The 17690-nt window shown below is 41.8% G+C and overlaps 1 protein-coding gene across 2 annotated transcripts in view; it reads left to right on the top strand.

Annotated features, from left to right (window-relative positions):
- The window catches only part of unc13bb (unc-13 homolog Bb (C. elegans)), a 70856-nt gene that overhangs the window by 21956 nt on the left and 31210 nt on the right, over nt 1–17690 (top strand). For both annotated transcript variants that reach the window (XM_084383878.1, XM_084383877.1), the window contains exons 6-8: nt 2600–2673; nt 2910–2967; nt 5176–5389. In XM_084383878.1, coding sequence (XP_084240004.1) covers nt 2600–2673; nt 2910–2967; nt 5176–5389 — 346 coding nt within the window. The remainder of the gene's footprint in view (nt 1–2599; nt 2674–2909; nt 2968–5175; nt 5390–17690) is intronic.

Here is a 17690-nt window from a genome sequence, read left to right as displayed (position 1 = left end):
CCTTTATCTGGTTCCACTGGGGATGAGGCATTTCTGTCCTGCATAAATTGGGGGCACTGACTCATCAATAGCAGGCTCTCCATTATTAACTTAGGTTCAAAAATATAATTTTGTCTTTGTTAGATTGTTCCATTGGGCCAACAGGATTAAGGGGCCATTAAGAGAACTTTTATAAACTGCATATCCCAGAGTTTTGTTCCATTAACCTTTTATTCACTGTTTCCTGGAATCATCCACAGCAGCCTTTGCATATATTTAAATGAATTGACGAGAGCATTGAGACCGAACCATTAAAGGTGCAATATGTAAGAATTGGCCACCTCCAAGCCAATAGAGGACAGCCCATCAGAGTAACCGCTAATTGCTGCTAACTGTAGCTGCCATTCGGTAGTTAGCTCAGTAAGCTGTGCAGCTAGCGATCTGGGCTGGGGGCTCGGAGCACAGGTGTTGTTTGCAACATGAACACAGTAGCTATGGACCTTGACGGGCTGGGATATCTCTGTAACAGTTCATAGACATCATACCAATCAAAACAATTATTTCTTCACATTCTATTTATAATTTCAGTTAATTTTTGAACGTGGTCAACTAAAATTTAACTTAAAAATAAACTTACATATTGCACCTTTAACGCAATATGCATTAAAACAATGAGCTACAAGAGTCTAAAAGCTAGCTAGTTCAATAATTCTCAATAATATGATTTATTGTTTATCTAAAAATATTGATCAGAAGAGCTGTAATGTTGTCAAAAGTGAAATTCTCAACCAGCTCAATACATTTCTTTCATTGATCGTCCAGTATGTAAGACTCTAGATATTGGTTGATTAATATAATTTAAAGATGTTCATATTAAAAGTCCCACTGATGATTAACAGTACGAGTTCACTCTTGCAATATATTTCATGTAATTAATTTATCCCAGGGGACAATACAATGCTCTTCAAGATTGGAGAGTATAATGTCCCCTGTGCTCCTCCTGTAGTTCTAGCTCCATTGCCAGCGCTGCATATACAGTTGGGCTCAAGCCTTGCGATCAAAAGGCATCAAAGTTAAAGCAGGGTGTCTGTCCACTGAGTGGGAGACAGCGTCTGTTTTAAGAGGAGACCTTTCAAGGTTGCAGGGGGCCATCGTGATTCTCTGTGCCACCAGAGCCATTCATTAAAGCTTTGGCTCGGTGCGTCTTTGAAGCCCTGGCCTTTGTGTGTGTGGCCTTTAATGTGCATCTGCCAACAGAGCAGCGCACATCCCCCTGGAAACTGGGGATGGAGAGAGCACCTGATCTGATACTTACTTATCATTTATTTCTTTATATGGGACAGAGCAGAACTAAATAGTGACAAGTATTTCATCTACATGAGAAGAAATGGGAAGAAATATAAGATAACACTTTGTCCAAGCAATGTTAAACTAACAATACACTTAACAATACAGTCAGTAAAGCACCAAAACACTAGAAGCAAGTGAAAGGTGCAATATCTGAGAAATGGCCACCTGTTGAATTCATACTCTAAACCAATAGGTGGCGGCATATCACAGAGTAACCTCTAAGTGTTGCTGACTGTTAATTACGGAGATAGTTTATTTAACCTTGATTGGCTAGGTCTAGCTGGTTACCACGCTATCTTCTGTTGATATTTCACAACAACACATAGCCGTCATGACATCAAAACAGTTTCTTCACATGCTGTTGATCATTTTTGTTTATTTGTTGTCAATTTTGTTGTCAACTTACATATTGCAACTTTAATACTGTTTATCAACACATCTGATGACATAAATGAGTGCAACTCTGAGTAGTTTTTAAATATGATTTTAGTTTGATTTTAAAAGTGCTGTATGTTGTACAGTCCCTTGTTTTCTCTTTTCTCTTCATAAAAAATGAATGATTTTCCAGTTGTCAGTTTTAAAACCTTCCAAACTGTATGATGATATTGCAAATGATAAGGCAATGTTGTTAATGATTTGTGATAATGCTATAGAGAGTTTGTTTGGTAGAGTCATTTTTTATGGCTTTGGTATGGAGACTCCAGACTGGGACAAGAATACAGTCTCAGGTAATAGAGATGGTGTAAGAGGTTGAAAAAAAATAATAGGAAAACACTTCTGTCCTCCTTGTGGATACATCAGTTGTGAGCCAAATTTAGACTTGATTTCATACTATCTGTATGTTTCTCTCACATACAGTATACTATATGCAGCCCAAGTTGTATGTGCCTTGGGCCTCTTTATCTTTTAGAATAGGTTTTCTGGCTGCTGGCATTTATCACTTAGTATTTTTAATTTTGTGTTAGAAACTGTTACTTCTACCACCTCTTAAAATCTGTTAGGTATACACTGTCATGACTCACCCGTAGCATCTTTGAATGCTGGATCTCTGTCGCTGTGACGTATAATGTTCCTGACAGTTTGGATCCCTTCACAGTTTGTGGTCATTGCTAACTAAATATTTTCATTTCCTCGTTCCTAAGAGGCTCATGAGAAATTAAACAGTCATAAATGTGTTATGATGCCATCCTGGAATATGATGCTTGAAATGAGAGGTAGCAGGATGTTGGCATAAAACAAGGGTTCAAGTGTATGTATGTTTTGGTTCCAGACATCCCAGATGATGAGGCACAATACTGGACAGGCAAACTGGAACGCATCAATACCATGAGAATCGATGATGAGGTAAAGTGCAGTTCAACTGGATTTTACTACTTTTATTTGTGTGAAGGAATATGAGTGCATATGTGTGTTAATGATAAACATTCTGTATGTCATATTAGATTGAATTGCACAAGTTTTTCTAATCTTTTTTGTTCCTGTTTACTACCTTGTGCTCATGACGCAGAACTGCTCTATGTTGTTTGTTTTTATGAATGCACATTACTGTGGTATTGTTTTTGTCTCTCTCTCCTCTGTAGTACCCTCTTCAGGATGACGTTCAGAGTCGCCCACTGCCATTTGTGGCTTCCCAGTGCTGTGAGTGTGCCTGCCCATACTGCTCTCAGCCTCTAGATGGAGCCAGTTCTCCACCCTTCTAACTCATAGGATTTGCTATTATTTCCTCTCTCTCTCTCCCTTGACCTTGTTTACTGCCTTATATAGTAACAGTTGAATCCTGTTAATCAGAGTTGAAAATAAAGACCGTACAACTTCAGTCTGTCTTTTCCACAAATTTAACTGAGCTGAGTTGACTATTCTTACTGTTTTGGCAGTCTTTCAGTTTGTTTTCCACTCTGAGAACCACTGATCCTCCCACTATGACAGCACAGGGACACTTTTTTTGTTCTCACGACCCCTACCTCCTCTAACTCTACCTCTCACTTGTAACGTCTGCACTTTCACCAGGCAACTATTTCGGATGGGCCGATCCACTGAGTATGTAAAACACAACTTTGATGAAATTCTACCCCTGGCCAATCCTCAGTGCCCTCTGCATGTCCTAATGCCCTATATTCCCTTATAACATGTAATCTGGAAGGTTTCCATGCATTTTACTCTCATTTTCACTCTTACACTTGTTTTCCTCAGTATTTTCCCTTAATCCCCTTTGGCTTTTTTATTTCCTTTCCTGCTCTCGCTGTTTCCTATTTTTTATGCTGTGCCATATAACATTCATAAGCCATGTTTACTTTATCTATAAATGATTGATATGGCACACTAGCAAAGGGTTAGGAAAACTCATCAACAACACGGATACGTTTTATTCTGTCACTGAAATTTTAAGAAAGACTTTATTTGTATTTTATAATTATTAGAGCTGCAGTGACGATTAATTGATAAGTCGATCAAAAGAAAATCAATTCATAACTATTTTGTTAATCGATTAATAGTTTCTGTCATTTTTCAGGAAAAAATTCAGACATCTGCTGGTTTCAGCTTCTTAAACATAAGGATTTGCTGCTTTTTTTTCAGTTAATGTAAAGTTTCGGTTTTGGGCTGTTGTTTGGACAAAAGAAGGAATCTGAAGATTCTCTTTGGTCTGTGAAAATGTGAAAAGCGTGTTGAAATGCATTAAGAAAGTAATTATTAGTTGCAGCCCTAATGATAATACTGAGATCAAATATGTTTGAATATGATAAGAAGTAATATTTGTACATACGCTTACTGCCCACTTCATTAGGTGCGCTTATTGTAATGTTTTTGAGTGACACTGTCAGAGAGGTATTAATTAAGTAATATTAATTAGGTAAGTAATTGTAGTTTATAGTTGTAGCATTATTATGAGTGGTGTCAAGTAGAATTATTACATTTCAAAGTGTCAACATGAACTGAAACATTATAAGCTTTGTAAAAAAAGACTTCATGGCAGAGCTGTTGCATTGGACTGAATTACATTGTACATGAATTACTAATGATGCGGTCAGAGGGTGTATTTTGTTATATATTATAAATATTATATTCTGCTACACAGTAGGAGCCCTTATAATTTTTTAAAGGGTGTAAATTGCAGTTGCATCACTAAACTGATAGGTGGTAGTCTTTGCTAACCTATATTTCTCTGTAACCTTGACATCTTGTCGTCCTCCCACTTTACTCCAAGAGATATCAACAGAATCAGTTTATCGTTCACCCTCTCACTTTATCGCTTTGGAAAGATAAACCTCTGATGTCAGCTGTCCCCCCCAGCAGACACCAAACTCATGGTTAGCTCTTGGAAGAAATGTTCTGGCATTGACAAGGGCACTTTCAAAAAGTGTTTCATTTAGGTGCTCTTCTTATGAGCAACACTGATCTCATATTTTAACTGTAGTAACAACTGAATTTAATTATTCTGTACATTTCTTTGTACTTGGCTGTCTTTCAGAAAGACAACAAGTACAAAATTATATACAATTGCAGCTGTATGCTTCTATGTATGCATACATAATAAAACAACATCATCTATAGGATAATATAGATGAAGAGCAGCTCAATGTCTTCCATTTAACAGGAGAGCGTGCATGTATGACATGCATGACATTTGCCCTCTGAGCCTCCCTATTAACCTGGCATCCGCTGCTTTATTTCTTCAGCTCTTAACCGTCTTGTCCAGATAGGTGAATCTTAGCCAGAATGCATCCACAGCTTTGACATTGGTTTAAAAATAAGCAAGGATTTAAAAAAAAAATGCTTGCAGTCACATGAAACACACTAATGATTAAGGAAAAATGAATGTATTCATTAATTATACTCGTCCTGTTGCAGCTCTGGATGACCAGGACAGTGCTGTAGATGACCGGGATAGTGACTATCGGAGTGAGACGAGTAACAGCCTGCCTCCGCGTTACCACACAACGGCTCAGCCCAACTCCTCCATGCACCAGTATCCTATGGGGCCTCGGCAGCAGCACCACCCAGACTCCTGCACAGACTCTGTCCACAGTTTTGACCTGGACTACAGGGATCAGAGAGGAACCAGGTAGACAGAGTATCCACAAGTCACCCATACACACCCTCACTCGCTGAGTCGCTCTAGATGAAACTGTCACTTTCTAACAGAGTCGTACATATGTAGGTGTCGTCGTGTACTCTAGAATCAATCAGTCAGTTTCAAAATCAACACGTCTGATTGCATTAAAAAAAAAAAAAGATTCTCTCTTTTAATATCTCTCCCTATACGATTTATATGATTTATACGATTTATAGTCACCCCTCAACTTAAAGATGTATTGTTTCATTAATTATCATGCATCTTCAAGCTTTTCCTTTAATATAGTTTACTAAACCAAGAATCCAACATGTCTGGGCCTCTGTGCTTTCATTTTTGGGCTTTTGTGCCTTTAAAGATGGTTCATTCATGGTTTTTGCCACACCCCGCCTAAATGCTGGAGTGTCTAAAGCTCTCTCTTGTTTTTTTATTTATATGATTGTGGTTGTCCGTTATCTTGCACATGAGGAGGCTTGACACTATTTGCTTAGTGTGTCAGAATGATTTAAATGGCCTAACGTGTGGGGACCATTACAAAAATTATTCTTATCATTATTAATTTTATTTTTGTTATTATTATTATTATTATTATTATTATTATCATTATGACTATTACACAGCTGTTTTGAGGCCAAAATTAGTTCATAAGACAAACTGTCTCAGTGCATGGAATATACTTTTGTGCACTCTTGGATTGTCATGGAATATGTGCGTGCCAGTGAGACTGCAGCAAATCTGTCTGTGTTGACTGATAGGGAGTTGATCCGGATAATTCTACATCCGGAAAAAAAATGGGATTACAGCCAGTGAAAGCTCATTGTTTATGTTTCTTTTTGTCTTGAGGGTCTGTTTTGTTGGTTGAAGTTCCTGGTAGTTTGAATGCCTCTGAATTTGGTTCAGCCATATCACAGAGGAAATCCCTCTGTCACACATGGAGGAAGTGGGTCAGTGACACACACGCGCATTTCTTTGGTGATTAAAAACTTGTTCAATGTACACCATATGGTGGTGATTTAGCATGCATTTCCCATGAACACTTCTGCAGGCTGAGTGTTGAAGAGCTGATAAGCATGACTGTTGCTGTAGGGATTTACAAAGATCTACATTCAGAGATGTGTGCAGACAGAGGGGCAGATATTCACTCTAACTCTTGCAAACACATACAGTTTGATTGTCATTGCACACTAAAATGTAAAAAGGTATTTTTCAGGCAATTTCTACAATTTGCCATTTGTTTTTAGTGTATCTTAGCCATCTGGTTTAGCTGTGCTCAACCCTTACGATATCATCAAAAACTGCTACTTATTGATTTAACTTGTAATCTGTTAAGAATGTTGTAATAATATTACAACATTGATTACCAAGTTAAGGAGCATGATTGTGTCTTTACATTTGCATGAAAATGTTGTGTCTTAATTTCTTCATTTATCGTACTGCTTAACTTGTTTGCATTTTTTCTTCTTGTTTGTTTGCTTCTTCTTTTCTGTCCCTGTGTCCTTTCCCATCCCTTTATTAAATATATTCTTAAACCTAAAATAGATCATTAAACCAGAAGGGCAGGGTCAGAATTATACCTGTAGATTCTGGCATGGGGGTTGAAGATTGGGAAAACAAATACAAAGGGCAGGGCAAGCCTCAGCTGAGTGACTTCTTAGATGATGAGGAAGACAATGTTATCCTTCGAATGGGAAGACCCTACCCTGAGCCATCACGCACGTCTATCCGTCAAAGTACTCAATGTAGTGGTTTTCTGCCTGCCACCTACCCTGAGGGCTATGACACTATTGATCGGCGGCGGAAAAAAAAGATAAGAGACCCAGGAGGGTTGCTCAGTATAGAGACAGACAGAATGAGAGAAGAGGCTTTTCCCTCTGACCTTGCACTGCTCCGTGAGAAGAGAGGGGAGCTGTTTATGCGGCAGGTAGCGGAGATGCAGGAAGAGGAGGAGCGTATGTCATCGTGCCTCAGGCCATACAAGAATGGGCTTCTCTACAAAACAAGGATGTGGGCTAAAAATGAGCTGGACAACACTTTGGAGAATTATGTGGCATACAAAAAAGAGCAAGACGCAAGAATGAAGGCACGGTTTGATTTTGATTTAGAGACTTCTGAGGATCTGCAATACTCCGTAGGAGTAGATGAGAATATTGATGACATTGGCTTTATAGCAGAAGACTTTCACCCAGAGAGCACAAGACATTACAAAGACAGGTATTCTTACTCCTATGAGGGTCACATGGAAAATGCTCAGGGTCTTCGAGAAAAGAAGTGTGGCAAAGGTAAAATTGGAGGATGGGCTACAGAGGCAATGCTGTCTCCTGTAGAGGAACCAAGTGATGAATATGTTGACCCTATGGATGAGCTCCAGTGTCTAGTCGAAACAGTTTCCGAATATCTTGCTGAAAAAGAAGAGGAAATTAGCAAGTATGGTTCCCTTCCAAAATCAAGTAAATCTAGGCTATCTTCTCAGGGTAGCTATATAGCTGATTCTTTTGGAGAGGAACAGAATTGTTCATCAAAGGATCAGAAAGGAAAAACCACACACACTCCTTCTGACCAGAGCATTTCAGGAGTAAAAAATGCCATGAGCTCATTATTTAATTCTTTCACTGACAGAGTTGGAGGAGGCCCTAAACAGCCTGTCACATCTCCACAACCACCATCTGCTCAACCCCCACAATCTGGACTAACAAAACTGTTGTCCTTTATTCCTAAATCAAATAGCTCTGCACCTGTAGCTGTTGTATCTCCGGTAGAACCTTCTCCTGAAAAATCATTCATCTCTTTGCCTTCTCAGCCACAACATGATGCCAAGACACAAGGTTATAATCAAGAAACAAGAGCTCTCACAAGGAGTCAGACTCAAGAAAGTACAAAAGAATTTGAGTTTGCAACCAAACCTCAAAGTGCTCCAGGAAACTCGGTATTGGGGAAATTGAATCCTTTAAAGCTTTTTTCAGCAGGAGATATTGGGAACTCAGCTGAACACAAACAGGCACCAGAGTCTGCATATTCTCAAGGCCATACACAATGGGATGAGAAACCCAGTCATCAAGGTAAACGGTCAATGACAGCAGATGGAGGTGGGAAATCAGAAGAATTAAGAAGTTCATCACAAGAGAAACATTTTGGTCAACAACAAGATGGAAATATATATGGCAGACAAAATCCCATGATTTACAAACAAGAAAATGTGCCTGTTCCAGGGCCTGCAAGGCACACTGGCCAAACACAACCAGCAAACACTGGATTCTTCAGCCCTTTTAAGAAGTCATTTAGTTCATTGATCACACCTGTCATCCACGTTCCACCTCAGGAAGCTCCACCTATAGCAGTTTATCCAGTGTTTGGATCAACACAGGATCCCAGATTAGAGAAACCACTGGAAGACCCATCATTGAATAGTAAAATTAAACTTCCTTTCATGCCCTCTGAAAATGTCTCCACTCTACGTCCCAAAGCAGAGGGAGGCATGCTCTCTGGTTTTTTAAAGTTTGCATCCAGTGAAGATGTCAGTGCCTCAACGAATACACAGAATCCTGTGCAACCACGTCATAATACAACTTCAACATCTTCCACTTTGACACAGAATACTGCTGTGCCCCAGGAAAACACTGAGAAGGGATGGTTTTCCAGCATGTTTAACCCTACCTCTGCTCCCTCAGGTTCAAATCAGAATTTTACCAGTAATCCACAATCTCAGAACAGCAGAGTGTCATCTGGTTCACATGCACAATATATTTCAAATCAGAAACCAACAACAGCCCATCATGAAATGCAGCATCAAGTTCCCAATCAGCCTGAATCACAAAGTTTTTTGACAGGTCTTTTTAAAGGGAGCTCGACTGAGGACGTCTCTCATATGGGCTCCAATCAACCTAAACAAGGAGGACTGCTATCTGGACTTCTTAAATTTGGTCCTACGAGTGACCAACCTAGCAATTTGCCACAACAAACTTCCCATAACAGTCAGCCACCCAGGAGCAGTAATCCCCCACAGTTTCCTCATCACCATCCTCCACAACAACGTTCTTCAGCTCCACAGACAGGGGGCCTTATCTCAGGGCTATTGAAGTTTTCATCAACAGAAAATATACCCCAAAACATACAGCCCTCTGATGCTGAAAAGCAGAGGAACATCCCTGGCAATTACTCAGGTCAGCAGCAGACTTCAGATGAAACTCAAACCCAACATCAGCAAAAGGGGCTGTTGTCTGGTTTGCTTAAGTTTGCATCCTCTGAGAAAGTTTCAAGCAGCCAAACAGTTCAGCACCAACAAAGCAGTCTTCAACATAAACAAGAGGATTTTAATCCACAGAATTATCCAAGTCCAAACCAAGTGCCTAATTTTAGGAACAGAACATCAAGTCAGCATGTTATCCAGCAGGAGACAAGCAAACCGAGCTTTACTCGGCAACAAACAGTTCCACTGCAGCAACAACCATCCAAACAAAGTGGTCTTTTATCTGGTCTTTTTAAATTTGCGTCAGCAGACAACGTAAACACACAGCAAAACCCATCTGCTCAACAGCACAGAATTACCCCAAGTAAATCCAGCCATGAGCAAACAAGAGCCAGGAATAACCCAATTTCCAATGAAAATCAAGCACAAAATGACTCAACACAAAAAACAACCACAAATACCACAACTGGTCTACTTTCTGGACTTTTCAAATCCTCCTCAGAAAATATGTCTCAACAACAGCAGCCCAGAACCATCCATGAGACACAACAAGTCAAAGTGCCAAGCAGCCAGACAGCTGAAACACAGCCAGAGACAGCAAGTCAATCTGGAGTGCTTTCAGGATTGTTCAACAAGTTAACAAAGTCATCTGAAAATATTGACGCAACATGCCCGACATCAACATCACTGCATCAGAAAGCCAATGATTATACAGTAATAACAAAGACCCCACACCAAACACGGTTACACACTAATGTAACACAACAATCTTCACAGGAACATGAGGCAAAAGAGAAGAGGATACCAAGAACTGCCCAGCAAGGGTTTTTATCCGGACTGTTTAGCAAACATGTAACCGAGGACCCCTCTCCTCCTAAACAAGCAGAAATGTCAGGACAGAATGCAGAACAGCAGACACCCTTGACTAGATTCACAGAGTTACCTTTGGGCAAATTAAAAAGCACTTCCTCAGACTTTGGAAGGGACTGCTTTCAAAGAGTTGTTCCAGGTTCTCTCAATCCAGGACAGAGCAGACACGCTGTAATCTCTCCACCTGCCTCAATTGATACTGAGAGTTTAGATTTAAGAACATCTGCTACTTTTGCAAGATCTCTTCAGAGTCAGGCAACATACTCCTCATTTAGCACAGGTAATTTATCTCAGTTATATTATTCAGGCTCGCTTCAATCAGTTCACCCAATGGCTTACAGTACAGGAAATATTAATTCCCTTTTACAAAGCCATACAAATTCTTCAGTAATGACTACACAGCTATGTAGTGGCGGAAGCAATTCCTCTTTGTATGAAGCCACAAGGCAAAATCTTTACCAAGGTCAGTTGTCTCCTTATGGGTTGAGTCCCTCCTATGATGAAAACCAGTGGATCCGTGAAAGTACTCTATGGCAGCAATTTCAGAATGAGTCACTAAATTATCAATTCCAGGGGGAGGATCAAGTTTATGGACAGAGCTGTGAAAGTGCATCAATACAGTCACCTGCTCTTAACTGCAGCTCCTCAAATATATATCAGCCATATAACTCCTCTACACCATGGCATGGTGTTTGTCACCAAGAGCAAATTGGACCATATCAGTTAGAGGTACAAAGGAATGATGATCTATACCCCAAGAGGAAATTATGGAACAGTTACGAAGACTTGGGAAACAGAGAATATTCATCTAATGAAGAGGGTGTATTGAACTTAACTACTAAACAGAGTAATGCAAAGTTTGGGAAATGTCATTCTTTCAATGATGGTAGCACTTACAGCTTGAATGGGGTTTCATATCATGAAGGCTATTATGAGGAGACTGCACCAAGCTTATCTTATGCAGCTAACTGGCAATATGGAATGGATAATGCAGTCTTACAAAATGTTAATAGTGATGGCATAATCCATCAGAATCAATTTAATTTGAATAGACCAATAGATTCAAACTATCCCCCAAGTGCCCAAACTGAGATGGAAGATTCCATGTACCTTGAAGACACTGAATGGTATCAGCAGTGGCTTGCACTTCTGGAACAAGGAATGTGGTGGCCAGCAGAGGACGGTGACTGTGGCTACTTTGTTTATACAGATCATGAGTACATTTACGCCTTGCTGACAGATGCAGCAGGCGAATACGTGTATGCATGTGGCCCCGAAGGTGAGTCTTGGGGAAATGCACAGAAATTAGATGGTTTTCCTAGTGCTTGGCTACACAATGAAATGGTTTGTGTCTGTGGTTTTAAAATTCCACTTTACAATGAGGATGAGCTTCTTTGGCTGCCTGGTCAAGATCGTTGTGATTCTCAACTTCTTAATGCCCCCCTCGATTTGACTGCTGCCTATAGAAAAGGAAATCAGATCATGAATTTAAATCTTGAGCAGTTCTCTCAAATGTTTGAAAATTCATTTCTGTCACAAGGGCAAGAAGGTGTAGATTTCACATCTTACAGATTAAACAAAGTCAGGATGGATCCAAGACAGGCAAATTACGTCTATGAGAACCAATGCAAAGGTGTCATTGACCTGTCCTGTCATAATAAAGACCGTATGGGCCCTTACTGGAACAACCAGGAAATGAAGACATTTCTTGCTCAAAAGGTTGCTGTGTCCCTGAACTCTACTCCTGCTGAAAATTTGAATCATCAGCTACTTCACAACTGTTACCAGCCTTGCCAACGGAGGCGTTCATCCACTGGGGTTACAGTGAAGCATGTAGATGATGTATTAGAGGAAGAGTGGAGAAAAAGAGTGTCTCCAGGAGAAGAACAACCTAATCGTCAAGTCAAAAAAGTGTCTTCCCTCATTTCCTCTTTTGTGGGAAAAGCATCACAGGTGGAGTTAAGCAAAAGTACCACATCCACCAATGATCAAGCTCCAGACAAAAATTCGAAGAACATTCTCTCATCAGGTTTCCAAAGTCTGAAGTCAAAGATCATCAAAGAAGAACCTATTGCTGTTAAGCCAGACAGTGTTAAACAACAAATGCAGGGACCAGCTTCCACGCAAGGAAGAATTTTGCCCACAATACCAACAACCGCTCAAGTGACTCATCCCTCGGTACTATCACATACAACTTCACACAAACCAAGACTTTCACGTCAGGCTACCATGGGACAACAAACAACCGCACCACCACAGCCCAATGTTACAGTGCCTTTAGAATCAAAAGAATCTCTTAGTAAACCTAGACCACCAGGACAACATACATCTGATAAGCCAATCGACACACCAGTGGAAAAACCCTCTGAACAACCACAGGCAGGCTTTATGAACTTTCTGAAATCTGCAGTAGGAATAGAAGAACCAAAGCCAGATCCTCAGAAATGTTCTCAGACACCAAATCAGCAGAGCAAAACTGGCAGCACTGCTTCCTTACCAGACAGTGCTACATCCAGTAAAGATGCCACAGGAGTTCCAAATCTCTTTGGATCAATTAGCAGCTTATTTAGTACTGAGCCCTCTCCACCCCAGAAACAGCAAATGAAACCTAGTGCAACTGAGGCTTCACTGACATCAGCATCTAGACCGACGGGTATACAGAGACAGCAAACAATGGACCAAACTGGCACCTCTCGACCTTTACAGAGCCAACCTCCAAACAAAAGTATATCCCAAGCATTTTCTCCTAATTCTTCCACAGGCCCTGAAATAAGACGATCAGAAACTGTGCCACCAAAACAGGATTCAGGGAATAAACCATCTGGTGGACTGTTTGGATTTTCAATTGGAGAAATGCTGTCAGGATCAACCACAGCTGCCCAATCTGGACCCACACCTCAAACACCTGCATCAGCTACAGCTCCACAAGAAGAATCACTTGGTAAAAGTATATTATCAATCTTTAGTGGGCCAAATCCTCCACAGGCTTCACCTAATTCGGGGCCCATGCCTCAAGCATGTCAACCAAGTGCAGCTCCACAACCTCCTCAGCAGGAATCACTTGGTAAAAGTATATTATCAATCTTTACTGGGCCAAATCCTCCACAAGCTTCACCTAATACAGGGCCCATGCCTCAAGCATGTCAACCAAGTGCAGCTCCACAACCTCCTCAACAGGAATCACTTGGTAAAAGTATATTATCCATGTTTGGAGGACCAAGTCCTCCACAGGCTTCACCTAATACGGGGCCCATGCCTCAAGCATGTCAACCAAGTGCAGCTCCACAACCTCCTCAACAGGAATCACTTGGTAAAAGTATATTATCCATGTTTGGAGGACCAAGTCCTCCTCAGCCTCCTACTCAAACCAAGCCTGCCGCAGAGGTATCACATCAGGGAGCTGTTCCTCCGAAAGACCCTCCAAATACAGGAATTTTTTCAATCTTTGGTGGTCCTAGCACCCAACAGTCTCAAGCCCAAACAGGATCTCTTCTCGGGGGAATTCTGCCTGGGTCATCAAGTTCAACTGAAAGCCCAGTGAAAGGACTGTTGTCAATGTTTAGTGATCCCAGTCCTCCACAACCCCAGCCACCAACATTGTTATCTCAACAAAGAGTAGCTCAATCACAAACCCAACAAGGGGAACCTCAGACACAAACTAAGCCACAAGCGGAAGCACAAGGGCAGCCAGCAAACTCTGTTCTTGGGGGATTATTGGGTGGCTTGTCTACCTCTAGTGAAAGTCCAAGAAAATCTTTGTTCTCCATGTTTAGTGGCCCCAGTGCTCCTCAAACACCAGCAGATGGTGGGAATGCAAATGTATCTACTTCTCCAGGGACTGCAGCACCCAAAGAACCTGTCAAGAGTATACTCTCTGTTTTTAATGATGTTGTGTCCCCTCCACAACAAACACCAAATTCATCATCTGCTTTTGTTAGTGCTCCTAAAGAGCCACCAACTTCTTCTTTGCAACAAGGTTCCCAAATGACTTCTGTTTCCAGTAGCCATGTCCCAGAGGTAGCAGCTACCAGTGAAACATCAGGTGAAGTACATGTTAGCCCATCCACTGATACTACTGTAGGTACTACACAGGGTGCCGCAATTAAAGGCGCTGATCTTGCATCTATGGGACCAAATACAGAATGTTCATCTGTTCCAAAGGAAATGAGCACAGAAGGTGCATCCCAGGATCCTGCTCCCTCTAAAGAACCGCCAGCTTCTGGTTTTCTGTCTATGATCAGTGGATCAGGCCCACAGACTCCATCCACACAAGCTGGATTCATTTCAGACAGTCCAGGGAAAGGTTTGCTTTCATTATTTTCTGGGCCCAGCACTGTAACTCCTTCACCTACAGGGTCTGCACCTGGATCATCAGGCCCCAAGGATGCACCAGCCAAAGGTTTGTTCTCTGTGTTCGGAGGTTCTGCCCCCCAGCCCTCTTCCCAGCCTGGAAGTTCTCTATTAGGGTCAATGTTTGGAGGTTCTTCACCCCAAACAACAGCTTCTCAAACAGGGGGATCATTATTGGGTGGTTTGTTTGGAGGGTCTGCTTCTCAGGCTGCCCCTCAAATTGGTCCCACTAAGATTGGAGGTGCTGCTCCTCAGACAGCAGGACCTCAAGCAGGAGCATCCTTACTTGGGGGCTTATTTGGTGGATCCGCTCCTCAGGCTGGTGGTTCTCAGACTGGAGGGTCTGTTTTAGGTGGAATTTTTGGAGGATCAGCAGCTTCAGCTACAGCACCTCCGACTATTGGGTCCTTTGGTGGAATGTTTGGTGGGGCTGCAAACCAGTCTTCAACATCTTCAAATAATAGCTCTATATTGGGAGGTATTTTCGGAGGATCATCTTCTCAAACATCTACTGCACAGACTGGTGCATCTCTTTTGGGTAGCATTTTACCTGGAGCTTCTGCTCCTAATGAGATACCTGCTCCAACAGCAACACCAAAACCTTGTGATGACAGTAAAACTGCTCCAGAGTCTGTAATTGATACTGCTATCAAAAACAAAGAGCAGGGAGAGGCACTACAGCAACCTGACAATACAACTACTCCAGTTCTAGCTGGTCCTGAAACATCTGTAGTTGATACTGCTACCAAAAGCAAAGAGCAGGGAGAAGCACTACAGCAACCTGACAGTGCAGTTCAGTGTCTTGGGACAAGCATACCCAGATCTGACGCCAGTGTCATGGAAGAAGTTCATAGCCGAGATGCTGACAAGCCAAGTGCTTTAGCTAATGATATTCAGTCTAAAGAATCTGAAGTCTGTGCACCAGCACAACAACCTGCAAGACCAGAGCTTGTGAGTGATCAGTTGAGTCAAGATAAAGTACTACCAGAAATAGAAGGGGAAACATCAGCCACTCAGTCAGCAAGTGCTGTCGTCCAGGGACAACAAAAGCCTTCAGAGCCTGAGAAAGCTGTTGGTGACTCGTCAACAGACACAGTTACAGGCTTTATGTCATCCCTTTTCAAACCAACAGTTACATCCACTGAAGGTTCACAGCAACAACAGAAGAACTCACTTTTTGGTCTGGGTGGAACAGCAACTCAAGCTGCTACTGGTCAGTCTGGAGGATCACTATTAGGAGGCATATTTGGTGGGTCTAACACCGAGACAGCAGCTCCCCAGACAGGAGTATCATTACTGGGAGGTTTGTTCAAGGGTCCTGCTTCACAGCCCAGTCCTCAACCCACTGCCCCCACAACTGGAGGGTCAATATTAGGCGGGATGTTTGGAGGAGGATCTACTGCAAAGTCTGCAGGCCCCCAGAGTGGTGGATCATTACTAGGTGGCATGTTTGGAGGATCTGCGGCAGCAGCACAGCCTGGTAGTTCTTTACTTGGAGGAATGTTTGGAGGAGTCACTGCTCAGACTGCAGGACCACAGACTGGAGCATCAATACTTGGTGGAATAGGTGGATCTTTATTTGGGGGTATGGGACAACCATCTAAGCCACCTGAACCAATGCCAGCTGAGCCCAAGCCAGCACCTGGCACTACTCCACACCCACAGTCTAAAAATGGAAGTGTGCCACCTAAAGTATCTCCATCTGGCACTCAGGCAAGCACAAAGAACACAGTGGACTCAACCGTACCAGAAAACAATCAAGAACAATCAAGCAGTGGAACAAGTGGTAGTGCTGTGGCATCTGAGGCGGTTTGTCCAGAAACCTCTGCTGTCACTAGTGCTTCAATAAATACTACAGTTGACCCCACCCATCAGGTAGATAACACTCAAAAAGAAAAGTCAGCTGTTGAGGGAGAGATAATACATGAGAAGCCCATGATCATTAAAGGAGACCCTGAGAGTAAAGAAAGTGACAAATCAGTCCCACCTAATATCCAAGAAGCACCTGTTAATATAGTTCCACCAGTTAATCAGTTGCCCAACAATGCAGAGACTCCTCAAGCAAAGTCTCTTTTTGGCTTTATATCGACACCGAGTGATGCAGGAAAATCTTTCGGCTCCCTATTTTCACCAGCGATGCCATCAGGCACTCTGTCAATGCCCCAAACTGAAGGAGGCAGTGGACTGTTTTCAGGATTAAAAACCCTTTCTGGAGGGCTGTTTCAAGAGGAAAAACCTGTTGCTGGAAAACAAGAGCCACCAACCACTTCATTATTCGGGTCAAAAATAAGTTTTCCTTGGCAGGCAGAGCCACCCAAGCCACAACCTGTCCCAGTTGTAACATCTCAACCCACAACTAACAACCCAACAGGTGATCAAACACACACTGTACAAAAGGTTGCAACATCTGATGCCCAAAAAAGTGAATCGGTAGGTTCCACAGATGCTATTACAAACCCCCAGATTTGCATCTCCACTCCTGAAGTAGATCCTTCAGCATCCCTGACCCCAAAGGAGAAGGAAAGGCTTGTAGAAACAGACCCCTCTTCAGGTCCTACCTCTGGAGTGGAGCTGGACAACCAGTCCAAGAAGGATCTATTGAATGCAAAAAGGCTAGTAGAAGCATAATAAATGGCATTTCCCCTCACCATTTATGATGCATTGACATTGACAAAAATGTATTCCCTGTCCAGCTCTGCAGTCCATCCATCCTCACTAGTTTAATTTAGTAAATTAGTTTGAGCATATGTACAGTGTGATTGTGTGTTTGTTTGTGTGTGTGTGTGTGTGTGTGTGTGTATTCTTTGATATGTAGGTGTGTAGGTATTTTTCTTTGTTGCATCTACATTATTTTGATGTCATTTCAAAACAGAATTCCAAACAAGATTT

Source organism: Pagrus pagrus (genome assembly GCF_965226575.1).
Source record: "Pagrus pagrus genome assembly, chromosome: 19".
Classification (NCBI taxonomy): Eukaryota; Metazoa; Chordata; class Actinopteri; order Spariformes; family Sparidae; genus Pagrus; species Pagrus pagrus.
Note: the sequence above shows the minus strand (reverse complement) of the source record. Positions and strands in the feature narration are given on the sequence as shown.